The following is a 19,055-nucleotide window of genomic DNA, read 5'->3' on the forward strand; positions in this document are numbered from 1 at the left end:
TAGGAGCAGGTCTCCTTACACTTTAGACACACGGAATGCATCTCGCACACCCATACGTCTAAAACGAACCACGTGACTGGAACCACGGAGTATTTACTTCCGCGTTCCCCATTCACTCACTAATATCCGGGCCGAGGAGGACAGATCGAGGCTGACTGCGGGAGTGTGCGAGCATGGAAGTAAGTTGGGGAATCTTTCCTTGGCTAGAAACTAGTTGCGGTCGCCTTATTTTCTGTAGAGAACGCAACATTCTAACTTTTGTCTTCCATCTGACAGAAACTATAGCTCACTACCCCCCTCCCGGACCGATGATGTTAGTAACATCGAGTACTTAAGTAAGATGATTTTAATACCCTCTTTTATCCATGCAGCTGTTTTTTCACAACTAATTTGTTATCGCTAGACATGCTCTGGAGCAAACGGCGCCTGGCAAACACCACAGACGCTTGTTTAAAGCATGCCTACCACTGCACGAGTCCGCTATTCCTACGGCATACACAGTGGCATATTCGCCACTACGATTGCACTTTGTCAACAACCCTGACACCACATAGATGTAATCGAATGCAGACACAAATAGTGCACAGGGTCTTATGGAGAATACCTCTATGAGCCCCCCTTTGTTCTGTGACGAGGAATCACTCGCTTTTGAGCGTTTCAAGCTACAATTGCTATTGAGACACCCACTCCCGCTCCACAACACGGGATTATCAAATTGCTTATTCACCAAAACAAGCAAAATTTAAACAAATGTAAACCGATGAATTTATGTCTTGGTATGTTTTTATATATGTTGCGTCTGTCTTCTTCCTTTACAGACATTTATAGCCCCGGAAATACTAGGATGGCTACTTGGTAAAACCGTGAGTTTTGCCATTTCGTTCTCCCCAGGTTAGGGTGCGCCTTAGCGTGCGCATACCGCCGTGGAGACCCTTGTGGTCCTGATGAAAGCTTAGCCAATTGGGCACATTTAAGCAGAAACATGTCATGTCGACCTTATCACTAATTGGTTAAGCTCTGGTTAACCTAACAAGCCAGAACTTGCCCAATTCACGTTTTTATTGGTCTTTGGTTTGCCGACATTAAATTAGTTGACGGTTAAAACCATTTACCTTTTAATTTCACTCCCCTCCACTTTCAGAAACCAGCTCCGCTGTAATTCAGGCGTTGTAGCACACCAGAGAGGCACTCGGCCTCTCTGGTGGGAACCCGATGATGAAGCATGTCACCAACTAGGTTGGTGAGTGAGGGTTCTTTTAACAATTCTTTTTGGTTTTTGCCCGTGTTTTTTTGCTCCTTCTTTTTTTCCCTTGTCACTCTTTAGTTGTTTAATTGATTGAACCTGCAAAATACCCATCATTGACACAATTTTTGGGTACATTTACATTTTTTAGAAGGTGGCACTGTCTGGTTGAATATTGCATCAGTGCTCATTTAATGATATTGTTTGGAAAATACCTCCAAAGGATTCATTACCTGTGGCAGACCCCAAAATATGCTTTGACTAAGGAGTGGGGTGAGGGAGTGGATGGAGTGGATGGAGTGAGAAGAGTAGGGGAGTTTGTTCTGGCAAGGGAGCATTATGAGAAAAAGAAACAAAGAATGAGACTTGACTGCTGCAGCCAAAGCCTCAGGCAATTATTTGGGCCTGAATTAAAAGCCATAAAAAATCAGGTCTCCCACACCTGGGTGCCACATTTATACCTAGTGCCATCATGTGGGTAAGTGAAACTCCTGCCAACTTTCTAACAATGGGGTAGACGTTTCCAGGAGTGACTCTATCCACTGTTGAAGCACTCGCTGTGGGTATTTGTGCAAATAATCCCACAGTGCTCCTCTCGGCCCAACAACAACATGGCAGAGCCTTTTTTTTCTTTGTGCAGAGCTCCTGCGCCCGCCCTAGAGGTGTGGCCTGGGAAATCAGCAATCCCTTCTCTGTGGTCACTCAAAACTAGTTTTGGGGGCAGCTCTTCTCCCACTGGGGCTGGTGTCTCATTGGCTGGGGGGGCAGAAGGGGGGGTGCACAGGTATTAGCTACATCTGCCTTTGACAGGGTAGGCTCCTTTGAAGTTAACTATGTTCCTGGGAACAGCCAGATAATCAGTCTGACAGAGAAACAGAACACTTCCCCACACCCAAGGCCTTTGTCTCAGTTCTGGAGCTAGCTCACACCTCATCAAGGAGACTATTTAGCTCCTGTATGACAGTTGGAAGCTCATGCAAATGTGCTTCTAGAGGCTATAAGCAGGTAACAGGTAATTTTATAAAAGTAACTGTCCAAAAACATGTACAAATCTGACTCTACCAATGCATTGAGTTTGTAATAAAATTTTTTTAAAAATTCCAAGAATTAACTGTGTAACTTTTTCCTAATTGGAGATAGCAACATTAGATTTTTATATTGGATCCCAGTGGTTTCCTATGGAACAGCTAACCCTGCTATGATCAACATTGCCTTTTGGGCCATCTCACTGTATCAACATGTTTAACATTAAACTTTTACATGCCCTACTCTTAACTACCATGCCTCCTTCCATAATGGTAGGTAAGGCCTACTTAGGGGTGACTCATTATTATTTAATATTTAAATTTAGACCTGTCAAAAAGGGTTAATTTTGACATGCCAATTTGGAAGTTAAACCCTGCACCACTGTGTTACACATGGCAGGCCGGCAGTCATGCTTATGTTGTCACTGCAGCGAATGGCATAATATGTGTTGCAGCCCACTGGTGACATTTAACCTGCAGGCCCTAGTACCATATACTAGGAACTTATGGGTAAGTTAAATATGCCATCTAGGGGATAGGGAAATTTCATCATATCGAGAGGAAGAGCACATGCACTTTACCTCTGGTTAGCAGGTATAAAGTGCACAGAATTCTACAGCTAGCAAAAAGTTCAGGTGAAAATCTGGGGGTACACCGCACAAAAGATTGTCATTGCCAATATGGAACACTAAGTTGAAGGGTTGTCAGCAATTGTGAGCTCTGCTGCTTGTTTATAAAAAAGAAGCCTTCTCAACAAAAGTGTCAAGAACAGTCCTCCCATAGTAAACTAGTGCCATTACATGGCTTTACAATAGCATAAAACGAAACAGACTTATACTGGTGTGTTTAGATGCCATTTACCACAAATGCTTTATCATAGTGGCAGGTGAAAACTGGCAAACAGTTAAACAGGAAAATAAGGTTTAAAACTTAATCTGTAATTTATCAATATTATTCATAAAAGTAATTGTGGTGCTAGCACACTTTGAAATTGCGAGCTTTAAAAATCTTTGAAACTTCTCAGTAGTGTTACCCTTTGTATATTTCAAAGTGGAAAGAAGTATAGATTTTTGTTTGAGAAATTGTTTGACAGGGATACCTTTAAGATCCATTAAAGCATGGAGTCAGCCTATTGGTGGGGGGGGGGCGGTGTGGGGGGCCTGACGTCACACAACAGGCTGGGCAAATATTTGGACAACTTTCTACCAAAATGCTTTTCTGGAAGACTTGTTTTCCGGTAGGAATTAGCACTAGAAACTTCAAAAGGAGGAAAATAAACCTGGCGATAATGGTCTCCCTGTTCTACATTGTTAATTTCCAAGGTTAATCCACTTTAGTTTACTACAAATAGACATATATGTTCAAGGACAATAGCCACCTATGCTCTCTTAGCCTTCTGGAAGAATGTTTTGCTTAAGGTAGAACCGTACATTATGAACTTTGAGCAATTGTTGCTGCTTTAAAAGCATACTTATATAAGTATAACACTACTTGAACCCCCCACATCACACTTGCACAGCACCTCCTGCACCTATTATTTAAGCATTATTTGTGGCTTTCTCTTTTGTCACAATAAATGTTGTGTGACTTATCAAGAGGTCTGTTATTGCATTATTTGTGTAACAGCAGCCTTTTTGCAATCAAAATAGACAATGCTTGTACTTTTATCCACATTTTCTGTAAATGACTCCATGGGGGTAATTCCATTATTATGAGGAAAATAGGCTGAATTTCTAAACTCCACTTTGAATGCCTGCTCCAAGAATTGTTCCAAAGAAAGGGGGCATTCTCAAGAATTCTACTTAATACTAAGCATGATCTCAATTTCAGAAATGTGCTGCCTGTGGGAAGTCTCTACGGTGGCACATTGTAGCAATGTTCATTGTATATATATTTTCTCTATGCCTTTACTCTTCGTATTTTATTAAAATTAAAAATTATCCATGAAAATTGTAAGAAGAAAATTCTTACTGATTTAAGGGTTAGCTTAGTTTTATGGAATTTTGGGGCAGATTTAGTAACATTGTGCATGGTTACTTACATGGCGCAACAGGACACAAAGCATTATGTCAACTTAACATCAAATGACCAAAACGCACAGTGCAAATTGTGCAGTGCTACGCAAGAGAAATTGCAACACTAAAGGTCCTTGTGTTTAGTCTTTTTGCTTCTTTACCCCTCCTCACATTGCTGACCTCTAAATGCAATCCTATACAAATGTCCCAAAAACTAAAATTGATCAACTACTTCCAAATTTTCATACTTTCATCATTTTGGGTTAGATTTATCATAGTGTTGTATCATCCTTGCATCACACAAGGGGACACAAGTGCGACGCAATAACAGAGTCAGATTTATCAAGCCACGCAAGGCCCTGCATGGCTGTTTCAATCTGGAGCATGGGTACTCACAAAATTTCTCTCGGGGCCAAATTTACAGTGTGGTTTGTGGCCGAGGGCCGCACCGGTGGGGGCGGGGTCCGTGGGGGAGATGGGTGGGGCTAGAGCAAAAAATAAACCTGTGACCATGAGGTTGAACACAGGCCCCTGCAGCTGACGCATTTGTCCACTGAGCCACCAGACCCGGCATACACACATCTCTCTCTCTCTCTCTCTCTCTCTCTCTCTCTCTCTCTCTCTCTCTCTCTCTCTCTCTCTCTCTCTCTCACTCTCTCTCTCTCACTCTCTCTCCCTCTACCTCTCTCTGCCGCCCTCCCTCTCTCTATCTCTCTCTCCCTCTCTCTCTCTGTCTCCCTCCCTCTCTCTCTCTCTCTCTGTCTCCCTCCCTCTGTCTCCCTCTATCTCTGTCTCTCTCTCTGTCTCCTTCCCTCTCTCTCTCTCTCTCTCTCTCTCTTACTCTCTCCCTGTCTCCCTCCCTCTCTTTCTCACTCCCTGTCTCCCTCCCTCTGTCTCCCTCCCTCTGTCTGTCTCCCTCTGTCTCTCTCCCTCTGTCTCCCTCTGTCTCTCTCCCTCTGTCTCCCTCTGTCTGTCTCCCTCTGTCTCCATCCCTCTGTCTCCATTCCTCTGTCTCCCTCCCCCTGTCTCCCTCCCTCTGTCTCCCTCCACCTGTCTCCCCACTCTCTCTCTCTCTCTCTCTCTCTCTCTCTCTCTCTCTCTCTCTCTCTCTCTCTCTCTCTCTCTCTCTCTCCCTGTCCCTCTCTGTCTCCCTCCCTCTCTCTATCTCTCCCTCCCTCACTCTCTCTGTCTCCCTTCCTCTCTCTCCCTCTCTCTGTCTCTCTCTCTCTGTCTTCTTCCCTCTCTCTCTCTCTCTCCCTGTCTCCCTCCCTCTCTCTCTCTCCCTCTGTCTCCCTCCCTCCCTCTGTCTGTCTCCCTCTGTCTGTCTCTGTCTGTCTCCCTCTGTCTCCATCCCCCGTCTCCCTCACCCTGTCTCCCTACCTCTGTCTCCCTCCACCTGTCTCCCTCTGTCTGCCTCTCTCTGTCTGTCTCCCTCTGTGTGTCTCCCTCTGTCTCCCCTGACTCCCTCCATCTGTTTCCCTCTGCCTCCCTCTGCCTCCCTTTCTCTCTGTCTCCCTCTCCCTCTTTCTCCCTTCCTTTCTGTCTCCCTCCCTCTCCTTCCCTCTGGATCCCTCCCTCTCTCTCCCTCTGTTTCCCTCCATCTCCCTCTCCCTCTCCGTCTTCCTCTCCTTCTCTCTCTGTCTCTGTCTGCCTCTGTCTGTCTCTGCCTTTATCTGTCTCTGCCTCTATCTGTCCCTGCCTCTATCTCTGTCTCTCTGTCTCTCACTCTCTCTGTCTCTATCGCTGTCTCTATTGCTGTCTGTCTCTGTCTCTCTCTACCTCTGTCTGTCTCTGCCTCTGTCTATCTCTTTCTGTCTCTGTCTCTATCAGTCTCTATCTGTCTCTGTCTCTGCCTCTACATGTCTCTAACTGTCTCTGTCTCTATCTATGTCTCTATCTGTCTCTGCCTCGATCTGTCTCTGGCTATCTCTGTCTCTGGCTATCTCTGTCTCTATCTATATCTGTCTCTGTCTGTTTCTGTCTCTATCTGTCTCTCTGCCTCTATCTGTCGCCTCTATCTGTCTCTGTCCAATCAGGAAGCTTCCCAAAAGGCCCTTTTAAAAGTCAGCTGTGAAAGCGCTCACAGCTGACTTTTAAAGAGCCTTTTGGGAAGCTTTCCAAAGGTGCTCTAACGTCAGAGAAGCCGACAGTAAATACAGAAGATGGCCGCAGGAGCATACGTAGTGAATACCTATTTATAACATATTCACTACGTATGCTCCTGCAGTCATCTTCTGTGTTTACTGCCCGCCGTGGAAACTGCAAGGCAAGATCCGGGGGCCACCAATAAAGGCCTGCCAGGCTGCTGGCGGCCCACGGGCCATACTATGAGTACCATGTACTGAAGTAAAGCAAAGCAGCGCTAATTGCTCCATTGCGTTACTCTGCCCCAGGAAGGCATTCCAAGGGTGGAGCATGGGTGTTCCCCCTCATCCACCCATGGATTTTGGTGCATTCCCGGATTTACCATTTGTGGTAGACCTGGGAATACGTAAAATTGCAATGCCTCCCCAGGGGAGGTGTAAAAAGGAGAAATATTTTCCTCTTTCTACATGTGCAACGCAGGCTCCCTTGCACCATGACACAAGGGTGCTTGCATTGGCACTAAGTAGCCAAAAGTGCTCCAGCACAAGGGACAAGAATGTCTTGTATAATTTTCAATACGACACATTCCTGTCCTTTCCCTTTCATGCAGCGCAGTACAGCAAGGTGGCTTGCTGCATTGTGCTGCTTGAAAGTTTGATAAATTTGGGCCTTTATTTATTAAAAATCATCAGCTATATTTGCCAGGAATATGTTGTTTATAAATCTAAAGCTTGCATCAGAGCCAAATACAAAAATTTCTTTTTGATATCAATCTTTTTAGAAATCACACAGTATTTTCTTGAATGATATTTTTTATAACCACAAATGTTTGGTACCACTGCGTAACTATTGTAAAGTTATAAACAATTAACAAAACATTATTTATTGTTTTGTCATTTTAATTGATCAATCAATCGGTACTTGTACATTATGGCTGATCACCAGTGAGGGTATCTAGGCGCTGGATGCTGGGCTTAGTCAAAAAGCCAGGTCTTCCGTCTTTTTCTGAAGTCTATCCGTGAGTGTGATGTTCGGAGGTGGAAAGAGAGGGCATTCCAGGACTTGGCAGTGTGGTGGGAGAAGGAGCAGACTCTGCTGTTGGCTATGGCGGATGCACAATATCTGTGCAAGGGTGAGAGGGAGGGGAGGAAAGGTTTCTGGAAAGTTGGTGGAAGTTCAAGCGGTGGTTCATGTATGCTGGTCCTTGGTCGTGGAGGGCTTTTTTGGAGTGTCTCAGTAGTTTGAATATGCATCTTTTCTGGATGAGGAGCCAGTGGAGGTTCCTCAGGTGTTGGGTGATGTGGGTCCATTTGGGCAGGTTGAGGATCAGTCTGGCCGCTGAGTTCTCTATCATCTGGAGCCTTCCCATGAGTTTGATGGATGTTCCTGCATACAGTGTATTGTCCAAACAGCTGGTGATTAGGGCTTGTGTGACTGTTTTTATTGTGTTTGTAGGGAGCCAATTGAAGATTCTTCAGAGCATGTGAAGAGTGAGGAAGCAGGCAGCGGCTACTGTGTTGATCTGTCCTTTCATGGTGAGTTTGCTGTCCAGAATGATGCCAATGTTGTGGGCGTGATTTTTTGGTGTGGGTCCAAGTTTAGCAGGCCACCAGATGTCGTTCCAGAGGGAGTCATGGTTGCCAAAGATCAACACTTCGGTCTTGTCCTTGTTGATCTTCAGACAATTGTCCATCAGCCAGGCAGCAACATTATTCATGCAGTAGTGGAAGTTGGTCTTGGTGGTGGTGGTTGGTAGTGGTGGTGTTAGCTGAGAGTAAGAGGATGAGCTGGGTGTTGTCAGCGCATGTTATGATGTTGATATTGTAGGTTCTGGTGCTAGAGGAATCATGTAGGTGTTGAAGAAGGTGGGTCTGAGTGATGAGGCTTGATGGGCGCTGCAAATGGTGCTCATGTGTTCTGTGGTGAACGGTGTAGGTGGATTCTCTGCATGCGATCCATAGGAAATTATGCAATTCATCTGAGTGTGTCTCCCTTGATTCAGATTTGGTGCAATCTCTGGATGAGTGTGTGGTGGGAATCTGTGTTGAAAGCTGGGGAGAGGTAGAGAAGGAACAGGGCAGCCAATTCAACTCTGTTGAGTAGGTTATAGATGTCGTTTGTGGAGGTGATCACGGAGACCTCTGTGCTGTGGTTGGCTCAGAAACAAGATTGGGAGGTGTCTAGCAGGTTGTTTCTCTCGAGGTGTTCTGTGAGCGGACTGCTGCTTACCATCTCCAGGACTTTGGCAGAAAATGGGAGCAACAAGATGGGGAGGTAGTTCTGGATTTTGCTGGGGTTTGCTGAGTGTTTCTTGAGGAGAAATCTGACCTCTGCATTTCTCTATGCATCAGGAAAGGTGGCTTTGGCAATACATGCATTGAGGATGGTGGCTGATCTCTTTGCTTGTAGGTTGAAGAGGCGCTGGGGGCAGGGGTCCTTGGGTGCTCCAGAGTGGATGGACTTCATGTTGGCTATGGTGCCCAGTGTGGTGTGCTGTTCTCATGTGGTGAGATGTTGGTTGGGGAGGGCATCCGTTGGAGTGAGGAGCCTAAGGAGGTGAGTGGGTTGGGGCTCAAAGTTCCTGTATATGATAGACATCTTGTTGCAGAAGTGATTTGCTAGAGTTCCTGTGAGGGAGGGATCATGTTCCCTGTGGCTGTAGGGTAGGAGAACTCTCTGATGATGGTGAAGAGTTCCTTGGTGTGATTGGAATTAACTTCGATACAGTCTGCAAATGTGTTCTTTTTCACGTTTTTGAGTCATTGGTGGTATCTGTTGAGGACTGACTTGGAGGTGGCTCAGTCTGTATCATCTCTGCTGGTGTGCCTTCTTCTCTCCAGTTGTTTGCATCTGCGTTTCATTGTGCTGAGTTCTGGTGTTTACCAGCTGGCTTGTTTGGTGGATCTGCAGATTTTGGCTTGTGTGATGTGGGCAACTTAGTTGGAGGCATTGGTGATCCAGGTGTTGAAGTTCTCACCAGCCTGTTCCATGTTTGTTGCGCCATTCGGCTGGGTGGTGTTGAGGGCGTCTGTCCATTAATCTGTGCCACTTTGCTCCAGCTGCGGAAGGCAGGGCTGCGATGCGTTGTGATCCTGTGATGGTGAAGAGGACGATGGAGTGTTCAGTCCTGGTAAGTTCTGAGGATTGGCTGTATTTGACTCTGTTGTTGGTCATGAAGATAGGGTCAAGTGTATGTCCTGCTCTGTGTGTGGGGTCTTTAACCAACTGACCGAGGTCTATTCTGTCCATTTGTTGCAAGAGGCTCGTGGAGTTTGTGTCTGTGGGGTCGTTCACATGGAAATTGAGTAGTGCTTTAATTCGACGGCGAGTGGGGAGATGAAGTCTGTAATGGTGCCACAGAGGCGGGTACAAGTTCCTGAGTGTCTGCAGGCAAGGGTGCCTTTAATGGTTTATTTGTCATCGTGTGGAGTTTAAAATTGAGCTGTTCCATGATCGGTGTGGTGTCGTCTTCAATGGTTGTGCAGCGGATTGATTTTTTGTGGATGATTGCGATGCCACCTCCGTGTTTGTTGGTGCGTTCCTGGTTTCCCATCTTGTAGCCATTATGTTTCGTGGAGGCAATGTCAGGGGCAGAGGAGAGGTTGAGCAAGGTCTCTGTGATGAAGGTTATATTGGGGGTGAGGGTGAAGATGGCATCCCAGACATCGGTGCGTGTTTGAAGAGCGAACTGGCTTTGATCAGGAGGCATCGGTGTGGTTCCGAGGTGGTGTCGGTTGGTGGATAGGATTGGCGCGAGTTTCTGTGGGAGCAGGTAGCTCTAGGTTGCAGGTGAAGAGACAGCTGCGGCACCACAATAGTCCTGCTGTGGAGTAAGTAGATGCGAGGCCGCTGTTTTTGGAGCGTCCAAGGTCCAAGGCTCCTAGATCTGCGCAGCAGTGCCTGTGGGTGCCCGGGTGGCCAGGATTCAGGGGGCTGGCCACAAGCTAGGTGTGGACGGGCACAGACAGGCTTCCATTTTATTAATATTAATATTAACAGAGTTTTATATAGTGCGAACTTGACCCGAGTATCAGAGAGCCTTACATAGCACCAGTTGCATTACATGAGGACACGTTCATTTTTGTTAGGCACGATGCGCTTCCTGGGTGTGCCTGCACTGCAGCCTCCATTAAGTAGGTCCTGGGAGGGGAAATGGGGAAGCGGGCGGTGGGAAGTGGGTGGTGGCAAGAAACAGTGATCAAGCGTGATGGCAGCAGAGGCCTATATTCAAGGAGTAGATTAAATACACTAAAGCTTAAAATAAAAATTAAATTTAATTCAGCTAAGAGATGGCTGATGGGCTGGCTATTAGGGACTCAACTGCACAAGACAGGAGCAGCCCAGCAGATTTCAGTGGGAGGAGGCCACACAGAAGGAAGGGGGCAGCTGACAGGCAGCAAGGGGAGCTGGTGCGGACCTGGTTATCATTTTTCTTGAATTGTGCCTACTTCATGCTCCTCAATCTCATAAATATTACAATATCTTAGTAGGGCTGAGCAAAACTTTCTTGAAAAGAGAAATGTATTCCGGGGTAATTTACAGGAACTGACAATTTCCTACCAAATTTTAGACTCTATTTCAACACTTCATGTCATACATCATGTTATACTTCAGGTCCCATACTGTACATTAGAAAAATGTATGTCTGCTTACCCCAACAATTATAGGCGTAAAGAAAGACCAGCACAGTTTCCACCAGATGCATGGCCTGTAGCCGACCATCTCCTCTATGTTGTCATAAAATCTATTAACACCTATTAGAAATATACAATTGTAGGCAAAACAAAACATTTAGTTAGGTTGCATTAAAAATAATGACTGAATAGATTGAAAAATAGACATAGAAGACATATACTCAATAGCATTAAAATATGCATGTTTGATTTGAGAAATTATATAATATGTGACTTAGAGAAGTGAAGAAAGGACATCAAGGAAAAAAGGAGAGGCTAATGAGAGGGGATTGAGCAGTCCTTAAGTGTAATAAAAGAAAGTGGTGGGTCTGTAAAGGGCGCGTGGCCTATGAAATGTAACTGGGAATCCTTTGCAAGAGGCATGGCTTATGTAGTTTAGGTGGTGCTTAAAAAATGTGAACTAAAATTCTCTTCTTCCCATTGCATGTCACCTGACCAGTATTTTGGTGCCTCTTTGTGACGCTTCTTTTATTACAACAGACCTATCACACAGTAAAAGATGTGCACCTAAAACAAGCCAGACTATTAGCTTTGCCAATGCTTGTTAGCATTATCAGATAAATAATTTACAATTATTTTTTCCAAATTGTTAGAAATGAAAACATTTTAATTCTTAAATATTAGACAGTGAATTAAACATTACTAATGTTTGTAGTAGGAGAGGTAGTCTTTGAGGTGTCTCAATCACTCCTGTTCTTCCCATCACCCCACTTTGCACTGCAGTCTTTCTGTCTGACACTTATGCCCTCTTAATGCCTTCATCTTTCAGGATTCCTCCTTCTGTATGGCTCGCACACCTTAGCTCTTCTAGCTATCCACTACATGCACTTCCTTGCATCTCCTTTAGTTCACAACAGGGGCGGCTCCTTCGCTAAGGCAGAGGATCATCGCCCCACTGCCCAAAGAGCAGTAAAAAAAAAGAAGAAAAAGAAAATGATAATAACAACGTTATTATCATTTTATTTTTTGTACGAGCTACGGGGCCCGATTAGGGCGGGGTGGGGCTGGAGTCACAGAGAGGAGGAGTGGTTGGCACACCATAGGTCTTTGATCGGCCAAACAGTCATTAGCAATTAGCATTTCTCTACCTGGCTGTGCTGTACAGCCGCAGGAGACAGTGGCGTCACTAGGGGGGTGCGGGGGGTGCGGACCGCACCGGGTGACACCAGCACACAGGGTGACACGAATCTTGTTACGCTGTGTTGACTGCTGGCCAAACTTTGCAGCCTCGCCTCTGCCATTAAATGGGCCCTCCAGTCCTTTCAATATCACCTTCTGGGTCGCTCCAATGTGGACCTCCTCTCTCGCGCTCCGGTGGACTCTTTGCCTGATAGGGGAGTATGGTAAGGAAAAGGGCTTGGGGCTTGTGGCGGGAGCAAGGGGGAGGAGGGACTTTAAATTCCGATGGCGTGGAACTGCGGAGGGAAACTCGGCTCTAAGGAGGTGAAAGCAAGAGAGCAGAGGAGGACAACACGGAGGACGCGGTAGCAGATGCTATGGAGGAGAAAGCGGTGGGAGAACAACCAGCGCAACCAGAGGCCGGCGGATCCAGAAGGGACACCCTGACCAAGGACGTGGACTAACGGGAGGTTTGCAGGAGCCAGGATGACCACCGGGAAGGCGTGCCGGACGAGGCGGCCTTGGCTCTGTCACAGAGGAGGTCCATGGGGTAAGTCATGAGGGGGTGACACCATGAGTTACCCGCACTGGGTGACACCAACCCTAGTGACGCCCCTGGTTGGAGAACAGTCCCAAGGCTCCTAGGAACTGTCTGAGTGATCAAACAACACGCTCAGACCAATCACGATGCTGCTGTCCTGCTGGTGACAGCAGCATCATGATTGGCTTAGGGGAGCCTTTGTACTGCCAGGAGGAGAAGACGGAGGAGAAGCTGTTGCTGTAATCCATGTACCCCCATTCTGTAGTAGTCACCAATGGTTCGCAATTCTATTACATGCACAATGCACCCACATGTAAGCACTGCATTGTCTTTTAATGTATCCCTCTCAATAGTTTTACAGCTTTGTACCTTTCTCATAAACCTTTGGAAAGAATCAGTGTTACAACTGAAATCCGTGACCATTGTTCTGTACGAGCTGAATTGAGGGCAAGGACTGGATGAGCATGCATTCTGAACACCTTTATGGCCCACTGACAAGCACTGGGAGAAGCTTGCACTGCTTTGAGGCTCATTCCCAGATCTCTCAATTGTGGGCCTTTTTAAGCAACACAACTGTGTTGCCAACGCGCACACTTATTAGATATGATGTTTCAAACCAAACCTTTTTAAGCACCCACCCACAAAGACATGCATATATCGTCGAATGTGGACCTGTTTCAATGTCAGTTTTTAATTAATAATGCTGGTGGAGGAGTCAACATATACATAACGGCATGGGCCACATGCTCAAAGATGCTGCTGTGACCTGCCTCCTTTTTTGCTGATTGAGGGTTTCTTGAAATCTTTGCAGCTTGCAACTTGTAAAAAGTAGCAAATCCAGTGACAAATGATTGCAGAGGACATTCGACCTCCATTCCAGCTTTCAGATTTAGATTGTGCCTGCATTATGAACCCGGGAGCATATTTTCAATAAACTGGAAGAGCGCACTGTAGCTCCACAATTGCTAACACATTGCTCCGTCAGTTTAAAAATGCAGGGATGCACCATATTCACAAGAATGTGTTGTGGCCTTGCGTTTCACCTAGGGCTGGCTTAACGCCGCCTTGTAAATAAGGCGATGGGTTTATCGCCACCCGAATTTAATAAAAAGTGACGTTCTGGTTGTGATAAGCCCTTGAAAACATGCCCCCAGTCTCTTAAAGGGACTGGGGTCACAAGGCCCCGTTAACAGCTTGCGCTTTGCAAATGATTGCCTCCTGGCCTCTGCAGCTGGTAATCATTCCATGCTTTCCAAATGCAGAAGTGACGGTAAAGCATTTGTACATGTTGCTGCGAATTAGGTAGAAGAGTAACCGTTTTCGGGCCCCATCGCCTTGGATCATGCAAGTTATTACCAGGCACGTATTCGGTTTGTAGTGGAAATTAAATATCAAAATGCAATTTCATGATTTGTAAAGTGGGTCTTTACATTCGCAATTTGCAAACATGTATGCATTAGACATCCAAATATTATTGTTATAAGAACACACTAACACCAACAAGCAGGGGCGGTTCTCTCATATGGGCGCAGGGGCTACGCCTCCCCCTTTTTGTTTTTCCCAGAAGTACTTTTTATTTTTCCTAGTATTGCTGACAGACAGTATTTTGAAAACGAAGATATGGGCAGTGCTTTAGAAGCACTCCCCTCGGTTTACATTCTCCTGTTCTCAACCTTGTTTTACATTGGATTGAGCAGACTGCCATCAGTTAGTAATTGGCGGGCTGATGAGCTCACAGCCCTGAAGCCTGTGAGGTCATCGGGTAGGCAAAATTATTGCTTCCTGTGCTTCACTCCTCCCCCTGATGACGTGAGTGAAAAGTTAGCCCCTGGGCGCCTCAGGCTGAAGCCCTGTAGCACCAGGATCTGCATGTCCATCAGGAACTGGAGCCAAGCCCCCCCCCTTTCACAACTCGTCACAGGCTGGGGTGGGGTCTGCAGCCTCAATGACCCCACCTCAACCTGTTAAGAGCTGTGAAAGGGTGGGATTAGAGACTGCAGGTGGCAAACTGGGCATTGGAGTCTGCGCAGCTTGAGTTTTGTATTTTATGACTGACTTTGCCGGTTCCGGTGACCTGCTCGAGAGGAGACTGAGTTTACTCAGCATCTTTTACTCTGGTGTATTTGCCGGCCTGGGTGAGTCTCTTTTCTAAATTTTATGAATTAATGCCATTGCCGTTAAGTTAAATGTTTAACCCCTTGGCTGCGGCAGGAATTCCGCCGTAGCGCTGGGGGGGGGGGGTTTGGGGGCAGTGCGGTGGCGCTGTGCTCATGACGGAACGGGTTAAGGGCTATGCATGTGTTTTTCATTTCATAATTCATGGTTCTTTCATGGCAAATAACTGAACTTTAGCCTCATTTCTGCTTGTACTTGGGGTCAAACTGAAAAATATATTCGGTAACCCAATTATTAGTCTGTCAGTTTAAGGCAGCTGCACATAAATTATACCACACACCTAAAATGGAAAAATTAATGTAGGTTAATCTAATTGGGAAATGCGTTTTAAAGTTGTTAATGCTCTGGCACTGAAAGCATTGCTAATATTTGATTGTGTAACCGAAGACAACAGAAAGAACTAGGAAAATGTATTTATTTTTATGTTGTAATATGCACAGTTTAAAATAGACTGCAAGGAAATGTGCAAACAATTCCCTGGATAGGTAAACTTAGAGCCCTCAAAATGTATATATTTTAGAAACTCTCAATCGCACTGTAACTAGTGCTAGAGCAAATCTTTGTTCCATTAGAAAGGAAAAACTCCAGAACTCAGCTTCCAACACCCAGCCTATCAAGAATAATCAATCCAGAGGCGCAGCGAGGTTGGCATTAACTGTACAGGAGCTGCGATTTTATTACAAAAGGTATGGGAACGGTTCTTTGTGAGTTATAAAAAGCGTGAAATATACTTCCCAATTGATCCCTCCCACTTTGGTCTACAGTATTTCACTACATCTCTCTGTAGAAGCAAAGAGAGGAACACTATAACACATGGGGCCAGATGTATGGACGTTTTTTGTGGTTGCAAACAGGCAATCAGCCCGTTTGCGACCACAAAATTAGTCTGCCCCATGCAAAACCCTATTTTGCAAGTCGGTAAGCTATTACCGACTCGCAAAATAGGGTTTGCGACTCGCTAGTAGGAAGGGGCGTGCCAAGGGCGTCCCTTCGTAATAGTGACCCGAATTTCAATGTACAAATCTTTTGCGGCCACATTTGTGGGTCGCAAAACACTTGCATTTTACCACTACTTCAAGTAGGTAGTAAACCGCTCGCAAACAGAAAGGGGGCCCCAGGTGACCCCTTCCCCTTTGTGAGTGTGCGAAAATATTTTTTAAGAGCAGCCAATGGTCCCAGGGACCACTGCCTGCTCTTAAAAAATGAATCAGAAACATTTCATTTTTCTTTTTTAAATTCATACCGTTTTCCTTTAAGGAAAATGGGCTGCATTTAAAAAAAGAAAAAACTGTTTTATTAAAAAAGCAGTCACAGACATGGTGGTCTGCTGACCCCAGCAGGCCACCATCCCTGAACTGCTGGCCATTCCTAATAGGATCGTAAATAGCACCTGCCTCATGAAAATAAATGAGGCAGGCAATTTGCGACCCCATTAGGACTCGCTAACAGAGTCTGAGACACTGTTGTAAATTGCATTTTGCTCGTCGCAAAGCAACACAATTTCCGAGTTTAAAAATGTAAGGGTCGTCCATCTGCCCCATGATGTGCACAATGATGTTCTCTTATGATTTTTCCTATATCTTGTTCCTCTGGACGAGCTAACAGACCTAAAAACATGCATAAAAAGGATGGATACTTAGCCCTAAATTTTTGGGCTTATTTTCTTCTGTTTATTAAAACAAATATTTTAATCTGCACCTATGATACTAGGCCTAGGAGAAATTTCAATAGCACGGCATGATTTCTAGAATTTGGCATGTGCAAAATTCCTGAAATTACACCATGTCACTTAATTATATTGCATTCATGTCAAAATTATTGCATTGGAACACTTCAAATGACCAGAACAGTTTTGTCTGGTTCTGGATCTGGTTTTAGAGATTTCTTTTTGGGAACAAAAAGGGTCATCGCATCCAAAATGGATGCAAATGCATTTTTGCAAACGCTGGAGTCGGATTTCTGCTAATTATCCATAATTTTACCTAATTTTCCTAGAATTGGGCCTTACTACACAAAACCAACCCCTACTCGTTACCAGATCAGTCATGTCATGTCAAAAATATAGGGTCAGATTTACAAGAGACTGATGCATTTGTATAGATGAGTCAGTTTTCCTGTGCCTCCATTCGAAACTGTTGCGCCAACATGGACGCGCCGTATTTACAATTCGGTGCACCATGGCGCCAGGATTGAGAGATGCGTCAGAAATTCTGAAGCTCTTGAAATATTTCGGATCAGCGTATTTAAACATAAACCCACTTTCTGCTCCTTTTTCTTTCCTCAACATTTCCTTAAACATCTTGCCTATCTCTGTGTTTGTAGGGTTACCTAATAACACCCTTCCATTTTTCAAAAGGAATGCCCACGAATAGAAACACAAGTCTGGAAGAGTTAAACCCCCCTTCACCAGCCTCCTTCTAAGCTTTTTCCAGGCTAGTCGTGACCCTTTTGACGCCCAAATAAAAGAGCTGATGTCACCTTGCAATTTTATAAACCATTCTTTCCTAAAGGTTAAGGTGATTGTTTCAAACAAAAAAGTCAACTTCGGAAGAACCACCATCTCCACCAAGTATACTCGTCCAAATAATGTAAGTGGGAGATGCATCCAGCCTCGTAAACTAGCACTAATTTCCCTTTTAACACTATCAAAATTAGCCTTAGTAAGTTCTGCAATGTTCTGGGCAATCCTGACTCCTAAGTATCTCATTTCTTTTTTACATTCGATACCCTCTGCCCCCATATTCCATGCCATAACTTCCGTTTTCTGCTTATTAATGTCATACCCCGAAATGTTTCCAAACTCATTTGTTATAACTAGAAGACAACTCATGGCTTGTTGTAAATTGGTTGTATAGATTACGATAGCATCAGCATAGAGCCCAATTGTTCCAGCCATAAAATTTGAAAGGCAATATACCCTCTCAACTCCTTATTTTCCTAGCTAGCTGCTCAATATAACGATCAAACAAGAGTGGGGACTGGGGGCACCCTTGCCTTGTACCCCGCATAATCTGCACATGCTGAGTCAGTACCCCATTAACCAGCACTCTGGCTACCGGAGCAGTATATATACCTTTTAATATTCTGTAAACATTTTTACCCAAATTAAGATGTTTGGCTAGGGTCTGCAAGTATACCCAATTAACACGATCAAACGCTTTGGCAGCATCTAATGCTATTACTGCCAAAGGAAGATCGTAAGCCGTAGCCATGTCTATAGAACCAATAAGAGAATATGTCAGGTCTTTCAAAGCTCTTCCTCTAATAAAACCCTTCTAATCTTCATGGACCACATGTGACATAACCCCATTTAACCTCCCTGCTATAAAAAAGCTTGTAGTCAGCGTTTAAAAGAGAAATAGGCCTATATGAATCAACACTTTTGAATTAATTTCCAGGCTTGGGAATCAACGTTATATTGGCCTCGTTCCAAGAATCCAGCATGGCAAAGTCTGAAAGAAAGATGGCATTAAAGAGCTGCCTCAAAACAAGTATTACAGCGCTAGCCAGGGTTTTATAAACCTCCACCGGAAGGCCATCTGGCCCTGGAGACTTTCTCTTATTGCCCCCTCTGATAACCTCCTCCAACTCCTCAGGAGAGATCTCTCTGTTCATTACCTGCATCACATATTCCGATAACGGTTCCATATGCTCTATCCATATCATCACATCCTTCTCCGTAACGACCAGATCTTCCTTATATACTCTCCCAAAATGTCTATAAAATGCTGCTGCAATTTCCCTACTGTCACTGAGGACCCCACCTGATTCTTCACAGCTGATTTCTTTAATCAAACTCCTGACCTGATCGCTCTTTGCCTTCCAGGCTAACAACTTGCTACAGCCTTGCCATATTCAAAATGCGCAAGCTGGCTGGACTCCCATCTCTCCTTGACTCTATCTCTCAGGTCTCCTAATAAACTCGCTTTTAAGTTTAATATTTCATCCATCTCCTTTTCCTTACCTTCCTGGCTCCCTGAGGCTATTAAAACTGCTTCCAACCTCCAAATCTGTTCTTCTAACTCCTAAACCTTTCTATGATACATTCGCCTTTTCCCTGCTGCAGAAGCACCTAATCTGCCTCTTAAATAAGCCTTATACAATCCCGATCTTGGCTGAACCTTGGTTCCGATCAAAGAATTCCTTTGTCTCCTCTTT

At 45.0% G+C, this 19,055-nt stretch overlaps 1 protein-coding gene across 2 annotated transcripts in view; it reads right to left on the reverse strand.

Annotated features, from left to right (window-relative positions):
- SLC6A1 (solute carrier family 6 member 1) overlaps positions 1-19,055 on the reverse strand; it is a 558,279-nt gene that overhangs the window by 48,022 nt on the left and 491,202 nt on the right. For both annotated transcript variants that reach the window (XM_085624874.1, XM_085624873.1), the window contains one exon: positions 11,022-11,122. In XM_085624874.1, the coding sequence (XP_085481000.1) occupies positions 11,022-11,122 (101 nt within the window). The remainder of the gene's footprint in view (positions 1-11,021; positions 11,123-19,055) is intronic.

The sequence above is a fragment of the Triturus cristatus genome, chromosome 9 (genome assembly GCF_964204655.1).
Source record: "Triturus cristatus chromosome 9, aTriCri1.1, whole genome shotgun sequence".
NCBI classification, from domain to species: Eukaryota; Metazoa; Chordata; class Amphibia; order Caudata; family Salamandridae; genus Triturus; species Triturus cristatus.